The sequence below is a fragment of the Hyperolius riggenbachi genome, chromosome 5 (assembly GCF_040937935.1).
Source record: "Hyperolius riggenbachi isolate aHypRig1 chromosome 5, aHypRig1.pri, whole genome shotgun sequence".
Lineage (NCBI taxonomy): Eukaryota > Metazoa > Chordata > Amphibia > Anura > Hyperoliidae > Hyperolius > Hyperolius riggenbachi.
Window position 1 is genome coordinate 137,210,538 of NC_090650.1, and position 20,784 is coordinate 137,231,321.

At 41.1% G+C, this 20,784-nt stretch overlaps 1 protein-coding gene across 3 annotated transcripts in view; it reads left to right on the forward strand.

The window, feature by feature from the left end:
* The window catches only part of MYRIP (myosin VIIA and Rab interacting protein), a 533,041-nt gene that overhangs the window by 501,223 nt on the left and 11,034 nt on the right, over window positions 1-20,784 (forward strand). For all 3 annotated transcript variants that reach the window (XM_068236299.1, XM_068236301.1, XM_068236300.1), the window contains 4 exons: window positions 9,629-9,790; window positions 10,624-10,728; window positions 12,256-12,316; window positions 13,730-13,848. In XM_068236299.1, the coding sequence (XP_068092400.1) occupies window positions 9,629-9,790; window positions 10,624-10,728; window positions 12,256-12,316; window positions 13,730-13,848 (447 nt within the window). The remainder of the gene's footprint in view (window positions 1-9,628; window positions 9,791-10,623; window positions 10,729-12,255; window positions 12,317-13,729; window positions 13,849-20,784) is intronic.

Sequence of the window (20,784 nt, forward strand, 5' to 3'; positions counted from 1 at the left end):
TAGTACTTAAAGCAAACCCGAAGCAAAAAGAAACTATATAATGAATTGTATGTTTAGTATGGATAAGAAATAGAACATTATTAGCAAAGAAAAGAGCCTCATATTTTTATTTTCAGTTATATAGCTTTTTTTAAAATATTACATCATTCTGTAATATTTGCAATTTAGAAAGCACACTCTATCTTTTAAACTATAAAACAAAGCAGAAATAATGACCATTTGAACTCTGCTGCAGTAAAACCCTATCTCAAACTGTCTCCCATTGTTTATCTGCTGTTTAAGTGCTTCAGATAACAGGACTGTATCCAACCATGTGACCCATGTTGGGTGCAATGAAGATCTCAGAGAAGCTCTTACTCTTCCTGTACTGGAAAACAAAATGAGACATTTTTCTTTGCTACTTATTTTCTATTTCTTAGCTGTACTACACATATAATTCATATAAGTTTATTTTTGTTTCAGGTTTGCTTGAATAACATACATAATTTCCTATTCTAATAAGAAATGGCAATTCTGTTAAGTTTTCTGACCCACATGGCCCTAGCACATGACATTGCCAGGCAGATTACATTTTTATTTCCGAGTTCACTAATACAGCTCGTGTCTTTTGCAGATTTATTATCTAGTAAGCCAGCATGTGAAACAGGAAGTCACAAAGCTGAAAAGGGAAACAGACATGTGGCCTTTTTAGCTGAACACTTTCATAGTTTCATGAATCAGAAGACTGGGTGAAAAGATTTACATTTTTTTTTACATCTACCTGTCCAACTTCCTGTCCAATGTCTACAGAGTCCATCCTTTAATATATTAATCTATGACCACATTCATATAGATCCTATCTGACCTGCATTTTCAGCACTAGCATCGAAGTCACACAACTGCATATAAACATGTTGATATAGTTTTGGAGAAAATAATCATTGATTTTATTTGTAAATGTAGACAATAGTTGCATTTTCCAGTTTGAGCAGCGTTTTCACAACTTTCCTTTGGTATGTTTCACAAGTTCCTTTTTTCAGGTACCAGACAAACAGCTGAGCTAGCTAGAAGCTGGTGAAAGTTTGAACCCATTTTAACTGATATTGTTAAAATAACAATATCACTGTATCCATGTTTTAATTTTGTCTGCTGATGTTCCTGTGGCAGCCTAGCAAATGTCACGACCTCAGCAGCTGATCAGAGGCACAAGGACTGCTCTTCCCTGTTCTGATGCTGGCTAATATTCTCTGGGATTCCTTTTCTGCTTCCTTGGTTACTTGTAGTAAGAAGAAGGGTTCACCGCTACACTGCAAACCGCCAGAGACAGTGCTGGACCCTTGGTTGCTTGATCCAATCAATATGTAAAGTAGTAAGGAAGGTCCGCAACAATGTCTCTTCTTGAAGCTCAATGTTTATTTAGGACATATCCTCATATCAGTAAAAAAGCACAGCTGACATGTTTCGATCATAGCTATGATTAAGGGCAAATCTGGCCCGAAACATGTCAGCTGTGCTTTTTTTACTAATATGAGGATATGTCCTAAATAAACATTGAGCTTCAAGAAGAGACATTGTTGCGGACCTTCCTTACTACTTTACATATTCCTTGGTTACTTGTTGCAGAAAATCTGGAAGTGAGCTGTGTGGTCTTCAGTCCTTCTTGAAGTGTACCAGAGATGAAAAATAATAGAGTGCAAGTGAAGTGCGCTCTCTACGTAACTCTCCAGCAGCCGCTGGAGAGATATGTAGAGAGCGCACTTCCTCTTCCGCAGACTGGCCGCAATTGGCCGAAGTAACAGGACCCCGATACCGGAGCTGCAGGCAGCGGAGGACGGCGACGTGGGAGCGATCTGTAGGAAGCCCCAGTTATGTATAAATCTTTTATTATTTTTATCTCTGGTTTTCTTTAAATGAAACAAAGAAGAAGAGTTGTGCATGGCAATGAAGAAGCTGCAGTCAACTCTGAAGAAATCAAAAGCTTTTTTTAAAGCTAATAATAAATATACCTTTTAATAGCTATAAACATAACCATGTGATTATTTTCTCTGTGTATAGGTGTCACTTGTCAGCTAAAATAGGACATGAAGTCATTTCTCTGCATTGCAGTGGCTATGTTAGTATCTAGTGGGGTAATTTACACCTTTTAGGTTGATCTTTATACTGAAAAAGTCAAACCCGGGGCCAAGCATGATTCAGTCAGGATTCTTTGCATGTAAACTTCATGGTACAGCATAATCTAAAAATATACTGGAGAATCTCTCTACAAATGTATTCAGTTATTCTACAAATTTCTAGAAAACTAACACCTCTTCCACATTGCACCATTGTCTTCAGTAAATGTGGTCTTCAAAGAAATATGCTGATTTCCATCTCATTTTATTGAAATTTCTTGCAAAGAGGTTACACTTTCTACAGACTGTAAAATGTTTAAAATATGTGTGTTAAAATGTTGTTTGAAAGATAGAGTTTTAATAAATTTACTATGCATTTTAGGAAGCTTTGTGTGTTCAAATTTGCTACCTCCGGAAATTCTCGTAAGTCATCGGGAGCACTCATGTCCCTGAGCACGCCCAAAGACAGGCTGTACTGCACAAGCGCACACTCGAGTGCGCTCTCGCATGCGCAGTATGGAGCCACCCACCTGTGGAAACTTTTTGTGACACAAATGATCCCAAAGCCTTCCAAGGAATTACAGAGGTGTAATTCACCAGTTAGTTGAATTGCTCTAATGGGGGGTGACATAACTTTAACAAAGCTACTTTGAGGGGACAGAGAAAGTGCAATAGGATCCAATTAAATCCAAAGCCTTCCCTTTCCATAAGTACTTACCTGACTTTCTTTCACTTCAATTCTACTTTAACGATGCAAGGACTAACTTCTGAAAAACAATGTTTTGACAAAAATGCTGCTGCTTGTAGAAACTGATTTATTTTCTTAATCGAAGAGTTATCATACTGTCAAACACTTAAAATCTTGACCATAGGTTAGTAAATGCCCTTACACCGTTTTGAGAGCAGGCAAACACCAACTGTCCCCAAGGGCCTTCAAGAGAAACTCCAACCAAGAATTGAACTTTATCCCAATCAGTAGCTGATATCCCCTTTTACATGAGAAATCTATTCCTTTTCACAAACAGACCATCAGGGGCTCTGTATGGCTGATATTGTGGTGAAACCCCTCCCACAAGAAACTCTGAGTATGTACTCCTGGCAGTTTCCTGTCTGTGAACCTTGTTGCATTGTGGGAAATAGCTGTTTACAGCTCTTTCCAACTGCCAAAAAAGCAAGCAGCAGCTACATCATCTGCCAACAGTAAAAATGTCACCATGTAATAAATGTCAAAATGTAAATCAGGGATTTCAAAGATTTTACAATGGGCAAACACTGACTAAATCATTTATACATAATTATTGTAAATATGAAGCACTTTTTTATTACATTATTTTCACTGGAGTTCCTCTTTAAGTCAGCCACCTTTGCTGCTGTAAGTTGCATGTTTAAGTGTTTATTTTCACATGTATTTGTGATTTATTTCTATTATATATATAACAATAATTCATAGGCATTTGAGATCTAGAGTTTCAAAAATGAAATGAATGTAAAGTATACCAGCAACTTAAAAACTGACTTTGAAAGATCCTGCTTCAAGCTGCTAATGACTTGGTTATAATACTGAATCCTAGGCTTTCCTAGTGCCCCTGTACTTGGTGGGGCTAATTTATCAAGATAGGTGCAAAGAATATTGCTGCAAAAGTGAAGCATAGAGCAAGCAATAAGATTGCAGGCGTTAAATAAAAGAAGGAATGTGATTGGTAGCTATGGGCACCTGCTCCACTTTTGCTTCAGTGTTCTATAAAGTGAACCTGAGGTGAGAGTGATATGGAGGCTGCCATATTTATTTTCTTTTAAGCAATACCAGTTGCTTGGCTTCCCTGCTGATCCTCTGCCTCTAATACTTTCATAGTCATAGACCCTGAACAAGCATATGCAGATCAGGTGTTTCTGACAATATTGTCAGAACTGATAAGATTAGCTGCATGCTTGCTCCTGGTGTAATTCAGATACTACTGTAGCCAAATAGATCAGCAGGGCTATTAGGCAATTAGTATTGTTTAAATGGAAATAAAAATGGCAGCCTCCATATCACTCTCACCGCGGGTTCATTTTAAATCCATCTTTATCATTTAGGTAAGGGGAGTTTTGTACACCAAGCAGATTCACAGTTTGGTACAGGAAAATGTCACTACACTATGATACTTGGATGAATACTAGACAATCCTAAAATAGATAATAATGTTACTCTTCTCTCAGTTTTTATTATATTACTGTCCCATTTACTCACATTCAGCCACTTTCAAAATGTCCCCTTTCAAGACTTTTAGCCTTTCGTGGCTGACTCAGACTTTAAGATTTCAGTAAAGAGGAAGAAGCAACATGAAGTGGCTTTAATATTCTCTCTTAGTTCTTCATAATAGCACCAAGACAGCTAACATAGGCCAATGTCAAAAAGGCTGTAATGATGAACAGGATGATCAAGATACCCTAATGTCTCCGTGCCCTTATCACTGAGTCGGGATATAACTTGAAAAAAAGATGACTTTTTTCATCACAAAATGTTATGTACTGGAGAACATTTAACCAGTTGGATTAATACATATCCAGATAAGTCTAAAGTGTACTGAATTTCACAGGGAGGACAATAAAAATATTTGTTAAGTTGATTAATCTCTGTTAAAGCCTTACTACTTCTTTTTTGCGTGCGTGTGTTCTTGGGAGGATAGATAGAGCATGCAAGGATCAAAACCATTGTTATGTATGTACTGCTGTCTGAATCAAAGTAGACAGAAGTACCGCTACACCGTACTGGGTGGGACAGTGCAGGAACACGAGTGGCCAAACCCAATGAGCAACAATAGTAAAAGAAGGTCCGCACTGATGTCTCCACTCCAATGTAGTTTATTCAGGACATGTCCAGTTCAGGTAAAACACTTAGACTAACATGTTTCGGACTCCAAGTCCTTAATCATAATGATTAAGGACTTGGAGTCCGAAACATGTCTAAGTCTAAGTGTTTTACCTGAACTGGACATGTCCTGAATAAACTACATTGGAGTGGAGACATCAGTGCGGACCTTCTTTTACTATTGTCTGAATCAAAACTGGGAAAATGCTTACCTGTTTTCTGTTTCGTAAATAAGTGTGAGAAAGAACTGGAACCAGGGGACCATAATTGTAGAAAGAGAGGGGGGTTACAACATATTTTACATGTTGTTACTATTTGTGCCCCTGTCAGGTAATGTTCAAATGTTTACTCACTACTTTCCCCTTCATAAGTGTCACAAAAGACAGGAAGGGACATGAAATCTCCCCAACTAGGATACAGCAAACTGGTAAAAGTAAACTGACAGTAGTTGTTAAACCTTCTTCTCTCTACTTGAGAGCATATTAATAAGCATAAAATAATTTTCATCTTCTCTTTAAAAGAAACTTTTCAGCATTTTATAAATGAAAAAGAACCCAGAAGTTGGTGAAAAAGTACTATCAAAATTATTTTGAATATTTTCTTTCTTGCTGCTGGTTTGAAGGACATTTTATGACAAGGGGCAATGCAATTCATTTTTTTCCTGAGTTTTCTCCCAAGAGATAATTTTTCATCTTCAATATAAATTAAATTAACATTTTAGCACTTTGCAATAGAAAAAGTACCAAAACGTAGGTGAAAAAGTACTGTCAAAATTATTTTGAGTGTTTGCTTGCTGGTGGTATAAAGGCATTTTATTTGCAAGTTGTTAAAATATCACCTAGGAGAAAATTCAGGTGAAAAAGTGAATTACATATGGGCCTCAGGTTTCTCCTAGGTTATATTTTCAAAATCGTCAATAAAATGCCCTTTAAACCACCAGCAAGCAAGAAAATACTCAAAATAATTTTGATAGTACTTTCTCTTCTACTTTTCAGTTGCAAAATGTTGAAAAGTTATTTTAACTAGAAGAAGAAAAAAATATCTCCTAGGAGATAAGTCAAGAGAAAAAAGTTACTGCATATGGGCCCTGGGCCCATATGCAATTAATTTTTTCACCTGACTTATCTCCTTGGAGATAATTTACATATTCTCTTTAAACTAAATTTTCAGCGTTTTACAATTGAAAAAGTACCCAAAAGTTGGTGAAAAAGTACTATCAAATTTATTTTGAGTATTTTCTTGCTTGCTGGTGGCTTAAAACGCATTTTATGACAAGTTGTAAAAATATCACCTAGGTGAAAACTCAGGAGAAAAAGTGAATTGCGTATGGACAAGTGTCTCATACAGTGAGCCAATTCTTACAGACACAGACTGTATGGAGTGGATGTCCAAAATGTGTACTTTACAGTACTGGCATTTTTGGAGAAGACATTTGTTATGCATCTTTTTGTTTATGTTTTTTTCATCTATTTTTGGCAACAAGTAGGGCATAGTCCAGTGTGATTGTAATATAGGGTATACGTTTTAAAACAGCCACTCTATATGGTCTGTCTCTGAATAAACTCTGACTTTTATAGTATAGAGACTTTTATAGTATGTCTGTCACTTTATATAAAACTGTAGTCTTTATATTAGTATTAGTTATACTAAATAATCATAAGGATCTTTTTTGTAGCCTTGTCTAGTAAATAATGTGTATTGTGGAACTAAACTCCCTAAAGTAACATTTAAAGAGACACTGAAGCGAAAAAAAAATGATGATATTATGATTTGTATGTGTAGTACAGCTAAAAAAAGAAACATTAAGATCAGATACATCAGTGTAATTGTTTCCAGTACAGGAGGAGTTGAGAAACTCCAGTTGTTATCTCTATGCAAAAAAGCTATTAAGCTCTCTGACTAACTTAGTCGTGGAGGGGGCTATTATCTGACTTTTATTATCTCAACTGTAATTGAACTGTTTACTTTTCCTCTGCTAAAGGAGAGTTCATTACTTCACAGACTGCTCTGAAAGACTCATTTTGAATGCTGAGTGTTGTGTAATCTGCACAGATTAGAGAATGATGCAATGTTAGAAAAAACACTATATACCTGAAAATAAAAATATGAGAATAGTACTGCTAGTACACAACCAATTCATTATATCATATATTTTTTTTCGCTTCAGTGTCTCTTTAAGCACCTATTCTTAGGTATAAGGCCCATACACACGTCAGATTTTTGCGAACGACCCGTCGTTTGAACGTTCCGTCGTTCGCACGTCAAATCCGGCGTGTGTACAGACTATCGTTTGGGTGATAAGACTGGTTTTCAGCGACCTGCCCGGCGGATCGCTGAAAACCAGTCTTATCACCCGAACGATAGTCTGTATACACGCCGGATTTGACGTGCGAACGACGGAACGTTCAAACTACGGGTCGTTCTCAAAAATCCGACGTGTGTATGGGCCTATACAAGAGAACTTTTGAAAGCAGTACAGGTTTTATTGATAAGATAAGATATGCTCTCTGCCTGGTCTCTTCACTCTTCTTCTGCTCCCGCCTCTGCTCCTCCTCTGCAGATAAAGATTGCATGATGAGCCCCTCCCACACACATACTCCCCCACTGTATATACCATTTTTTTAGGTAGACAGTTTCAGTACTTAGACCACATTTAGTTATATACATGCTTTCTAAAGACTTTGATCCTACAAATCCTCTACATGAGTGGGTTTACAGCCAGTGTTCTAAGGATCAAAAGGGACAAATTCTGTATTCAGTGTACATTCACTGGGCACAGAGAAGGCAGAGATGTAAATTCAGTCAGTCTGTAACTACTCAAAGGGTGGTGATTCTATTTATTTACATTTGGGAATTTGAAGATCATCAAATAGGACCATAATTACTTTGTGGGGATCAATTTTCAGAGCTATTCTGCACTACCTTGGTGAAGCAAAAACATGCCATTCTCAATACAATGTTTTCGCTGCCACTTCAGTATATTTGCCATCTATTGTATAGCGCTCTCCTTCTTATTCTTTATTCCATTCATTATGAGGCATTTAATTTATTGATGGATAGGATTATACGCTTTTTGTTCCTATACCATGACTTGTCCTGATAGAGAAGAAAGCTAGTGTCCGGAAAGAGAAAAAAGCTGGTGTACACACTTATGCAATTTTTTTTTCAAATTTAAATTGATATTGATTGAAAATGAATTAAGAGGAAAAAATGTAGCTAGAATCAAACAAACACATGGAATAATGGGCAGTATTTCAATCAAGACAAAATAAATAACATTTATATTGCATTTTCTCCTGGCGGACTCAAAGCGCCAGAGCTGCAGCCACTAGGACGTGGTCTATAGGCATTAGCAGTTTTAGGGAGACTTGCCTAAGGTTTCTACTGAATAGGTGCTGGCTTACTGAACAGGTAGAGTCGAGATTCGAACCCTGGTCTTCTGTGACAGAGGCACTATCCAGCCATTAACCATTGCACTATCCAGCCACTCAAAATCAATATTTTCCAGCCTCTCCAATCATATTGTGATTGAGAAAGAGATCAATTTTGAGCTTGAGATTCGGCAATCAGTAGGCTGTATATTTTTTCCCAATCTATCATTTAATCGATAAGAAGTAGGGATCTGAAGTGGAAATTGCTTGGTGTACACCAGGGCCGGGCCGAGGCAGAGGCTGGAGAGGCTCCAGCCTCAGGGCGCAGTGTAGGAGGGGGAGCACAATTCATTCAGCTGTCATTCCCAATTGTGTTTGAAGCAGAAAGAAATAAGAAAAGGGGATACATGACAGTGACTGCAAGCCAGATAACTAGAGATTAAGGTGTTGGGGAGGTTGGGGGCCCTGGGGCACCTGTTAGTCTAATAGCAATCAGTGTGTGAAGGCTGGGGTGGGAGGAATGGAAGGGCGCACTTTGTTGTCTCAGCCTTGGGTGCTGAAGGACCTTGTCCCGCCTCTGGTGTACACCAGACCTTATGTAAATCACCGTTTTTACGAATTGGACAACTTTTTGCATATTTAAGGGTAAAACCACAGTACATAGGATTTAGCCCACCCATATATTGGCTACAAGAAGTTGGAAATTGGTTTTAAAGACTTCATTACATTATCTCCATTTGAATATAGAATTAATTTACATATAATAGAGTAGTGCCTACTACCTCCCTTCCCCTATATTATATAGTGTATAGGGACAGATTACCAATCTTAAAATTAAATGTTTGAAAAAATCAGTGTCATCACACTAAATCATTACAACAACTGTCATATACTGTGGTGTATATACTGGGGTGTATAATCATAAAACGTATAAATCGGTTCTGTTTTGTTTTGCTAGGTATGGTTTAGCGGTGTCAGCAAACAGCTGATTGACTACTACCGGTAGTAATAAAAATAAAAGTAGTAGATACTTTTTCATGTTATCTATAAAATAGCTTTTCAGCATCTAGTGACAAGGCACTAAAAATATACATTTTTACCATAGGAACTTTGTACTGACTCCACTGAAATGTAATAGGTTTACACATTGCATTTAGTCAGGGAGACAGGCTAGTCATGCACCACCACTGTTTGGATGGATTTTCTGCTTTTGAGAGGGGGAGGAGAGGGGGTTCTGTACTGCAAAATATTAAAACATTTATAAACAAAAATGATAAAATACCCAAAATAACATATATTTGACTTAACGCTTGTAGGTATACCTCACAGCTGGAACTGTGTATGGATTGGAAGGGCAGCTGGATGAAATTGAAGAGTCTGCTCGCAAAATCAACAGTGTAACTACAGAGATAGAACTTGCTGATCTAGAAGACCAAGTGGCAACAGCAGCTGCACAAGTACATCATGCTGAGCGGCAGGTACTGAATCATGGATACTATAGAAACCACAGAAAGAAAGCCTTTTTCAGAGTCTTACAATCTAGAGGTTAGTGGGGAGGAAACAATAGGGAAGGAGACACAGGGGTTAATTTGTGAGGCAGTGAACCTTGGATGCTACCTATACAAAATTATAGGCTCGTCTGAATAGGTGTGTTTTCAGAGTATGTTTGAAGGTTTCCAGGTGCCCCCCTATCTTGTAAGCTCACAAGAGCAGGGTTTTCTCACCCTTTTGTGTTTTGGATTTTGTTTTACATTTATTCATAATAATTATGTCACTGTTATTCTCAATTCTGTATTTTGTACCTACTCTGTATTTTGTACACTGGTGTATATTATTGTCTGTATTATTTGGTACCCCATGTTTATTTCTTACTTTGTACAGCGCCACGCAATATGTTGGCGCTTTATAAATCAATAATAATAATAATTAAAACGCGGCATATAGCACTAAGAAATAATAATTTGGTGTACTATAAAGTGTATCACTACCTAGTCTGCTAGGTGTCTGTGGTAGCCATAATAGATTATGTATTTGTTATGTGTATTAATTATGTAATTATGCGTATTAGTAATTACACAACTATAATGAACTTATGTTGACCTATGTGCAGCATTGGTCAGATGCAAACTTTCTTATTATTGTTGGCAAAGTCAGTCAGTACCAAGACATGAAAAGTATATTACTTTTTGCATAGATTTATGTTCAGGTAAAGAATGTAAAAATGAGCTGAGTGCTACCGTGATTTGCTCACTGCTGTAGTAGATCATAGTTCTTGCAGTAATTTTACATAACACCTATAATATTTGTTCAGATTTCAGATATTGAAAGTAGGATATCAGCTCTCACGGTTGCTGGATTGAATGTCTCTCCATGTGTGCGTCTGACAAGAAGACATGAACAAAAAAACACCAACCAGGTATGAATGTTTATGTCTTGAAGAAAACATGCTCAGCATTTGCAATAAACCATTTATGGTGTATAAATGGGAATTAATTGTGAGGCAAGTGTACAACTAAAAATATGGGATAAAATGTGTGACACTAAAGACTTTTAGTGCATCAACTCCTTAATACGTCCTTAATACGCCTTTTTCATATGTGCTAAAAAGGAAAGTGACTTGCAATAAACATAAAAATAATTCATATTGGAATGTGTATTGTGGATCTAATTTAAAGAATACCTGGCCTGAGACAAGCACAGAGGTATCTTCACGCTATGGGCTCGATTCAATAAAGCTTGCTAACACTTAGCACGACAGTGATAAGCCGCTTGGCACATGATATCATGTGCTAAGTATCATTATCATGTGCTAAGTATCATTATCTTATGCTAAGTATCATTATCACATGAAGTCACTGCAGATCACGCGAACGGAATGTAGATCATGAATTATTACTGTATACAGTACATAAAGCGCCGCGTGTTAATCTTTGCAAGCACCGTATTATGTTAACTCACATGTTAATGTAAGCACCATTGCTGATTTCATTACCAAACTCTATCTTCTGATCGTGCGAAGGGCCGTAGTTTTCAATGGCATTCCACACTTAGCGCATGAAGCATAACGCCGTTCGCGCGATAAAACTTAACACGCGAATGGTGGAAACTGTTCACGTGCACAATGGACTCGATTCACTAAAGCGTGATAACTCAGTTATCACGTGTAAAGGCTTTGAGCCACATACCTCTGTGTGTTGTCCATTTCTCCTCGTTCCTCCATAATCATTCAAGAGGCAGGCTTGCTGTGATGATCCCTCCTATCACCCTCCCATTCCCTCATATTGCTCACCCCATTCACTTCCCTCAAGAGGAATGGACAATGCACAGAGGTATGTGGATCCAACATGAATTCTGTGCTCAGCTTCGGTAGCTTTGCCTCGGGTAAGGTATCCTTTAATTTGCTAAGCATTTTGATGGATTTGTTTAAATTCTTTGGGCTCGATTCAGTAAACGGTGCTAAGTGTTAGCACGCCTACTTAGCACGCCTCTTCACGCCTAAACCAGCTGTTCACATATTAAAACTCATGCGAAACGCATCGTGTGCAAAGTCCCACGCGCAAAACTTTGCGTGCGCAAAGTCCGGTGCGTGCGAAACGTCGCATCGCGGTGCCTCGACATTTTTGCACCTAATTGCCCTATAACGTCGCATTGGATGTGACCTTAACGTTGCACCCATGCGACGTTATAGTCGCATGCATGCTAGCTATGTTAAAGTCGCATCCAATGCGATGTTATAGGGCCATCGCGATGCGACGTTTTGCGCACCGGACTTTAAGTTTTGCGCGCAGGACTTTGTGGACAACGGTGCTAACCTAGTTAGGCGTTTAGGCGTGCTAACTGGGTTAGCACCGTTTACTGAATCGAGCCCTTTATGTTCTGTCATCAGTACATTCAGACTGCATTGATGGGAAATGTTCTTCCTTTTATGTGCTTGCTTTGCTAGATTCAAACAATAGACACCTCCAGACATCTACGGAGAAAACTACCAGCAACTCCCTTACAAGGTATTACAAAATACACTATTTTTGCAATAGTCATTATGCATTTTAGATACAGGGTAGCATGTATGAAGAAGGCTATAGTAATTGATGCCTAAGCATAGGTTTCTTTCCTGATGTTTTCCCCTGCCTGATGCCTAATTCCCATGCTCACATTTGTGTACAAGCCCCTTACCTGCCCACCTAATCATACATCAGCTAGCTTCTATTCAGCTGGCTTGTGCAAGTGTATAACCAGGTGAGACATCAAGGGTGTGGATTTCTAGGATATGACCCACATGAATATATCAGTTTCTGCTCTAATACCCATATGAAGGGAATGGCTTCCATTAGGCGTAGCTACCATAAGTGTTTGTACTCCTATTCCTGGAAGCATAGGCACCAAAGAGACTTGTGATAACTTTCTACAGACTTGATTTTGAAAATGAGCACTGTAGAAAGGGAGGGAAGGCTGCATAGAATGCAGTCTTTTCCTGTAGTAGACAGTGTGTAAAGTTTAGCACTGGTTTCCTGTCAACTGAATTATTACTAGTGATGATCTGGGAGCGTTTCAGGTCATGCAAGGCATTCCTATGGGTAGAAAATTGTCATTTAAGACCACATATTATTGCTCACAGCACGTTCATAATTGTTAAAAAAAATCTTTTTGATTGCACCACAGTACTTCCATTTTGTATGGAGATAACAGGAGAAAGTGTTATGTGTTCACCAGGGATGCTTTACTGTACATCATCACTTGAGCCACATACAGAATCTGGACAGCCTCTCAGGGGTTTAAAATGCGCAAGTGTCTCACTGACTGTGGTTACCATTCACACGTTTAGCCATCTTATTAAAGGGGCGCTATGGCAAAAATTGTAAAAGTTAAAATATGTGCAAACATATACAAATAAGAAGTACATTTTTTTTTCAGAGTAAAATGAGCCATAAATTACTTTTCTCCTATGTTTCTGTCACTTACAGTAGGTAGTAGAAATCTGACAGAAGCAGCAGGTTTGGACTAGTTAATCTCTTCATGGGGGGATTCTCAGGGATTTATTTATTTTCAAAAGCACTTAGTGAATGGCAGTTGCTCTTTCCAACTGCCAAAAAACTGTGTAGTGAGCAGGGAAGCTGGCCACCATCATTGTTTAAATCATTTTTAGGGAATATCTTTATAAAGAATAAAAGCCTTGCTGAGGATCCCCTATGAAGAGATGGACTAGTTATTTCTGTGAGATTTCTACTACCTACCTACCGTAAGTGACAGCAACATAGATAAAAGTAATTTTTGGCTTATTTTACTATTTTAAATTTTAAACATTTTCGCCATAGTGCCCCTTTAAGCATTTAGGGTATGATAAGAGCCTGCCCTCTATTTATATGTCCATATTTTGATTACATTTACAGTATGCTTTTTGTTTTCTTATTCAATAAAAGATGAAGAACCTGAACATCCAGCATTGAACTCCGTGAGGACATTCAACAGGAATTTTGTGCTACAAGGATCTTTAACTCAAAGATCTAAAGACTGGAAGAGCACTGCTAAAGAAGTCATGGTGAGCATACTTCCTGCTGGTGTAGCTAACTTTTGACAGCTCCAGCCAAAACAATAATCATCTCTCTGTGTTGGGATGTCCCCAGTGCACTGAATCCTCCATTGTTGCCAGTGTTTCACTCAGGGGCATGGCTAGCCTCAAAGATCAGTGGCACGTGCCCCAAATGTCCCCCAAGCAGAGTCAGCTGTGGTCCCTCAATGGCGGGCATGCTGGGAGCTGTGGTGCATCAATTGGGGGTATGCTGGGTGCTGTGGAGCCTCTATGGGAGCATGTTGGGTGCTGTGGTGCCTTGCAGGGAGCTGTGGTTCTTCTATGAGGACTTGCTGGGAGTTGTGGTGCCTCAAAGGGAGCATGGGAGGGGGTCCACTAGAAGGTCAGGGAATGCTATTGTAGGACTGCCAGACAACCTGGCGGAAGGCCAGCCTGCCCAGCAGAAAGCCAGACCAGCCAGCACAGAAGCCAGGTAACTCTGCCTAGTTATATTTAAGTGGCAGTGCCTAATTATGTGATATGCTGCATTTTTTTTAATTAATAGAGAGGGGGCTTCATCCAACATTTTGCTGAGCTACTTAGACCATTGTTAAGTATATGTAAATTTAGCTCCACCCATGACCACACCCACATTCTGGTGCGTGGCCACACCCGTTTTCTGGCTGTAGTTCCCAAAAGTGCCCCGGATCTCTTAGGATCCTAGCAATGCCCCTGGTTTCACTAGATAAGTTTGGATGTCTGCTTCTTCCCACAACAAGTGGCATAGGGCCCACGGTCACAGTGGTTGCAAGTGCGACCGGGCCCGAGCTCTTGAGGGGCCCTGTGTGTGCCCCAGCCACACACTTTCTTTTCTCCCCCGAATCTGGTGTAGTATTATTAGCCTTGTTTTTCTGTTTTTTGATACATAAATACTGTCTTAAAGTTAACACTGTCATAGGGTAAATAGTAAAACAGGATAGCTTTATGATAATCCGCGAAACCCTGTTTTACTACGCCAAGTAAGAACTACAGGATCAAAACCAATTAAACCTTATGGAAGCAAGAAGAACTACAGGATCAAAACCAATTTAAACTTATGGAAGCAAGAAGAACTACAGGATCAAAACCAATTAAACCTTATGGAAGCAAGAAGAAAAGGAAAAAGACATGGAAGAAAGTAAAAATAACCACGGAAGAAACAGAAAAGACAAGACAAGTGACTCCAGTGCAGGGGCGTAGCTAGAAATGACTGGGCCCCATAGCAAAAAGAAATGATGCCCCCCCCCCCACACACACACGACCTTCCAACCCCGCAGACCTCGGACCTCCCACCCAAACATTTTGTGGGGAAATCTGATTTCCCCACAAAATGCAACCAGATTGTCGGCAGATTTCCCTACAACATGCAACCCTACAACAAGATTTCCCTACAACATGCAACCAGATTGTCGGCAGATTTCCCCACAAAATGCAACCAGATTGTCGGCAGATTTACACACAATATGCAACCAGATTGTCGGCAGATTTCCCTACAAAATGCAACCAGATTTTGGGCAGATTTCCCCACAAAATATAACCAGATTGTCGGCAGATTTCCCCACAAAATGCAACCAGATTGTCGGCAGATTTCCACACAATATGCAACCAGATTGTCGGCAGATTTCCCCACAAAATGCAACCAGATTTTTGGCAGATTTCCTCACAAAATGCAACCAGATTGTCGGCAGATTTCCCCACAAAATGCAACCAGATTTTTGGCAGATTTCCCCACAAAATGCAACCAGATTGTCGGCAGATTTCCCTACAATATGCAACCAGATTGTCGGCAGATTTCCCAACAAAATGCAACCAGATTGGCAGCAGATTTCCCCACAAATTGCAACCAGATTGGCGGCAGAGTTCCCAAAGAAATGCAACCAGATTGGTGGATTTCCCAAAAAATGCAACCAGATTGGCGGCAGATTTCCCCATAAATTGCAACCAGATTGTCAGCAGATTTCCACACAACATGCAACCAGATTGGCGGCAGATTTTCCCATAAAATGCAACCAGATTTTTGGCAGATTTCCCCACAAAATGCAACTAGATTGTCGGCAGATTTCCCTACAATATGCAACCAGATTGTCGGCAGATTTCCCAACAAAATGCAACCAGATTGGCAGCAGATTTCCCCACAAATTGCAACCAGATTGGCGGCAGAGTTCCCAAAGAAATGCAACCAGATTGGTGGATTTCCCAAAAAAATGCAACCAGATTTTTGGCAGATTTCCCCACTAATTGCAACCAGATTGTTGGCAGATTTCCACACAACATGCAACCAGATTGTCGGCAGATTTCCCCATAAAATGCAACCAGATTTTTGGCAGATTTCCCTACAAAATGCAACCAGATTGTCTGCAGATTTCCCAACAAAATACAACCAGATTGATGGCAGATTTCCCCACAAATTGCAACCAGATTGGCGGCAGATTTCCCAAAAAAATGCAACCAGATTGGCGGCAGATTTCCCAAAAAAATGCAACCAGATTGGCGGCAGATTTTCCCACAAATTGCAACCAGATTGTTGGCAGATTTCCCCACAAAATGCAACCAGATTGTCGGCAGATTTCCACACAATATGCAACCAGATTGTCGGCAGATTTCCCCACAAAATGCAACCAGATTTTTGGCAGATTTCCCCACAAAATGCAACCAGATTGTCGGCAGATTTCCCCACAAAATGCAGCCAGATTGTCGGCAAATTTCCACGCAATATGCAACCAGATTGTCGGCAGATTTCCCCACAAAATGCAACCAGATTTTTGGCAGATTTCCCCACAAAATGCAACCAGATTTTTGGCAGATTTCCCCACAAAATGCAACCAGATTGTGGGCAGATTTCCCTACAATATGCAACCAGATTGTCTGCAGATTTTCCAACAAAATGCAACCAGATTGGCAGCAGATTTCCCCACAAATTGCAACCAGATTGGCGGCAGAGTTCCCAAAGAAATGCAACCAGATTGGCGGATTTCCCCAAAAAATGCAACCAGATTGGCGGCAGATTTCCCCACAAATTGCAACCAGATTGTCGGCAGATTTCCACACAACATGCAACCAGATTGTCGGCAGATTTCCCCATAAAATGCAACAAGATTTTTGGCAGATTTCCCTACAAAATTCAACCAGATTGTCTGCAGATTTCCCTACAAAATACAACCAGATTGGTGGCAGATTTCCTGACAAATTGCAACCAGATTGGCGGCAGATTTCCCAAAAAAATGCAACCAGATTGGCGGCAGATTTCCCAAAAAAATGCAACCAGATTGGCGGCAGATTTTCCCACAAATTGCAACCAGATTGGCGGCAGAATTCCCAAAGAAATGCAACCAGATTGGTGGATTTCCCAAAAAATGCAACCAGATTGGCGGCAGATTTCCCCATAAATTGCAACCAGATTGTCAGCAGATTTCCACACAACATGCAACCAGATTGGCGGCAGATTTTCCCATAAAATGCAACCAGATTTTTGGCAGATTTCCCCACAAAATGCAACTAGATTGTCGGCAGATTTCCCTACAATATGCAACCAGATTGTCGGCAGATTTCCCAACAAAATGCAACCAGATTGGCAGCAGATTTCCCCACAAATTGCAACCAGATTGGCGGCAGAGTTCCCAAAGAAATGCAACCAGATTGGTGGATTTCCCAAAAAAATGCAACCAGATTTTTGGCAGATTTCCCCACTAATTGCAACAAGATTGGTTGCAGATTTCCACACAACATGCAACCAGATTGTCGGCAGATTTCCCCATAAAATGCAACCAGATTTTTGGCAGATTTCCCTACAAAATGCAACCAGATTGTCTGCAGATTTCCCTACAATATGCAACCAGATTGTCTGCAGATTTCCCAACAAAATACAACCAGATTGATGGCAGATTTCCCCACAAATTGCAACCAGATTGGCGGCAGATTTCCCAAAAAAATGCAACCAGATTGGCGGCAGATTTCCCCAAAAAATGCAACCAGATTGGCGGCAGATTTTCCCACAAATTGCAACCAGATTGTTGGCAGATTTCCCCACAAAATGCAACCAGATTGTGGGCAGATTTCCACACAATATGCAACCAGATTGTCGGCAGATTTCCCCACAAAATGCAACCAGATTTTTGGCAGATTTCCCCACAAAATGCAACCAGATTGTCGGCAGATTTCCCCACAAAATGCAGCCAGATTGTCGGCAAATTTCCACGCAATATGCAACCAGATTGTCGGCAGATTTCCCAACAAAATGCAACCAGATTGGCAGCAGATTTCCCCACAAATTGCAACCAGATTGGCGGCAGAGTTCCAAAAGAAATGCAACCAGATTGGCGGATTTCCCCAAAAAATGCAACCAGATTGGCGGCAGATTTCCCCACAAATTGCAACCAGATTGTCGGCAGATTTCCACACAACATGCAACCAGATTGTCGGCAGATTTCCCCATAAAATGCAACAAGATTTTTGGCAGATTTCCCTACAAAATGCAACCAGATCGTCTACAGATTTCCCTACAAAATACAACCAGATTGGTGGCAGATTTCCTGACAAATTGCAACCAGATTGGCGGCAGATTTCCCAAAAAAATGCAACCAGATTGGCGGCAGATTTCCCAAAAAAATGCAACCAGATTGGCGGCAGATTTTCCCACAAATTGCAACCAGATTGTCGGCAGATTTCCCTACAAAATGCAACCAGATTGTTGGCAGATTTCCCCACAAATTGCAATCAGATTGGCGGCAGATTTCCCCAAAAAAATGCAACCAGATTGGCGTCAGATTTCCCCAAAAAATGCAACCAGATTGGCCGCAAATTTTTCCACAAATTGCAACCAGATTGTCGGCAGATTTCCCCACAATTTGCAACCAGATTGTCGGCAGATTTCCCCACAAATTGCAACCAGATTGTCACCAGATTTCCCCACAAAATGCAGTATATGTAGCCAGGTCAATAGTGGGCTAACATTAATCACCTGGAGGGAGGGTGGTTGGGCAGGCTGGCACACTATTTGCGGCGCAGGCATTGCACTGGGTAGGCAGTTAGGTAGCCGGGTGGGAGGGTAGGCTGATAGGTAGACAGGTGGGAGGGTAGGCAGATAGGTAGACGGGTGGGCTGTTAGGTAGCTGGGTGGCAGGGTAGGCAGATAGGTAGACGGGGGGGAGGGTAGGCAGATAGGTAGCCAGGTGGGCAGTTAGGTAGCTGGGTGGCAGGGTAGGCAGATAGGTAGACGGGTGGGAGGATAGGCAGATAGGTAGCCAGGTGGGCAGATAGGTAGCTGGGTGGCAGGGTAGGCAGATAGATAGACAGGTGGGAGGGTAGGCAGTTAGGTAGCAGGGTAGGCAGCTAGGTAGCTGGTTGGCAGGGTAGGCAGATAGGTAGACGGGTGGGAGGGTAGGCAGTTAGGTAGCAGGGTAGGCAGATAGGTAGCTGGGTGGCAGGGTAAGTAGATAGGTAGCCAGGTGGGCAGCTAGGTAGCTGGGTGGCAGGGTAGGCAGATAGGTAGATGGGTGGGAGGGCAGGCAGTTAGGTAGCAGGGTAGGCAGATAGGTAGCTGGGTGGCAGGGTAGGCAGTTAGGTAGCTGGGTGGGCAGTTAGGTAGCTGGGTGGCAGGGTGGGCAGTTAGGTAATCAGGTGGGAGGGTGGGCAGTTAGGTAGTCGGGTAGGCGGGTAGCTGGGTGGGAGGGTAGGCAGTTAGGTAGCTGGGTGGGAGGGTAGGCAGTTAGGTAGCCGAGTGGGAGGGTGGGCAGTTAGGTAGCTGGGTGGGAGGGTAGGTAGCCAGGTAGTTTAGTGGGGTAGAGGCCCGACTCCTATCCCCCCTGCCTCACCTGGGGTCCCCCTTCCTTATATCAGCGCTAGATGTCCAGCTGCCTCCCGGGCTACGGTGTCTCCTTTGTATTGCTGCTCGCAATAAACCAGGAATCGGTGTGAGCAGCAATACAGAGGAGACAGCGTAGCCCGGAGGCAGCTGGACCTCTAGCGCCTGACTACCCCGCCGGAGCCTGTTGTATATGCTGCTCTCCCGCCGTTAATAAAAGGAGGTGGGGGGGGGCGCCGAGGTGAGGGAGGGGGGGGCCCGCTGAGGTGAGGGAGGGGGGGGGGGGGTCTGCCGAGGTGAGGGAGGGGGGCCCGGGACGGCATAATTTAAAAAAAATCCTCTCAGCTGCAGTCCTCGCAGCTGCGGGCCCCCTGTGACGTAGGGCTGTTGTGGGCCCCATAGCAACGCTATGGTTGCTATACCCATTGCTACGCCCCTGCTCCAGTGCACTCATAGACAACACAGAATACACAAACTGCATACCGTAGTACAGCAAAACAGTATACATACAGATAAATCCAAAGCGTAATAGGCTAACCAGGACTTCTAGTTTGTTTTTTTTCAATTAGTCATTATAGAAGATCCATGGGGAGAATAATGCCATGGTATGGCATTGAAAAGATACTACTCAGCTTTCAAGCAATTGCTAAGAACTGAAATACCAGCCATGAAAAATACTAGTCTTTAATTCTGTGCAAAACAAAAATGTGCCTTTTTAAAACAGAAGGTATTTGCGATTATTAAGGTTGGAGTGCGCTTCTGCAGTGTCCCACAATGCATCACTCCTGAATATGCAAGTCATCCTTTTATGTCACTGAAAGCTAAGCAGACCTTCAGAACCGCTGGAATGCAATGATTTGTTATCTTGTTAATTGTACAGAGCAACAATAATCCAATTACATGCACAATATACAATTGACAAACTGGTTTATGTCATAAGACACATATCAGCCAACTAGAGATGGCATGAAACCTCCGATTTTAGGTTCGCGAACCTCCGCAAACGTTCGCGAACTTGCGAACTTTTGCGAACCACAATAGACTTCAATGGGGAGGCAAACTTTGAAAACTAGAAACATGTATGCTGGCCACAAAAGTGATGGAAAAGATGTTTCAAGGGGTCTAAC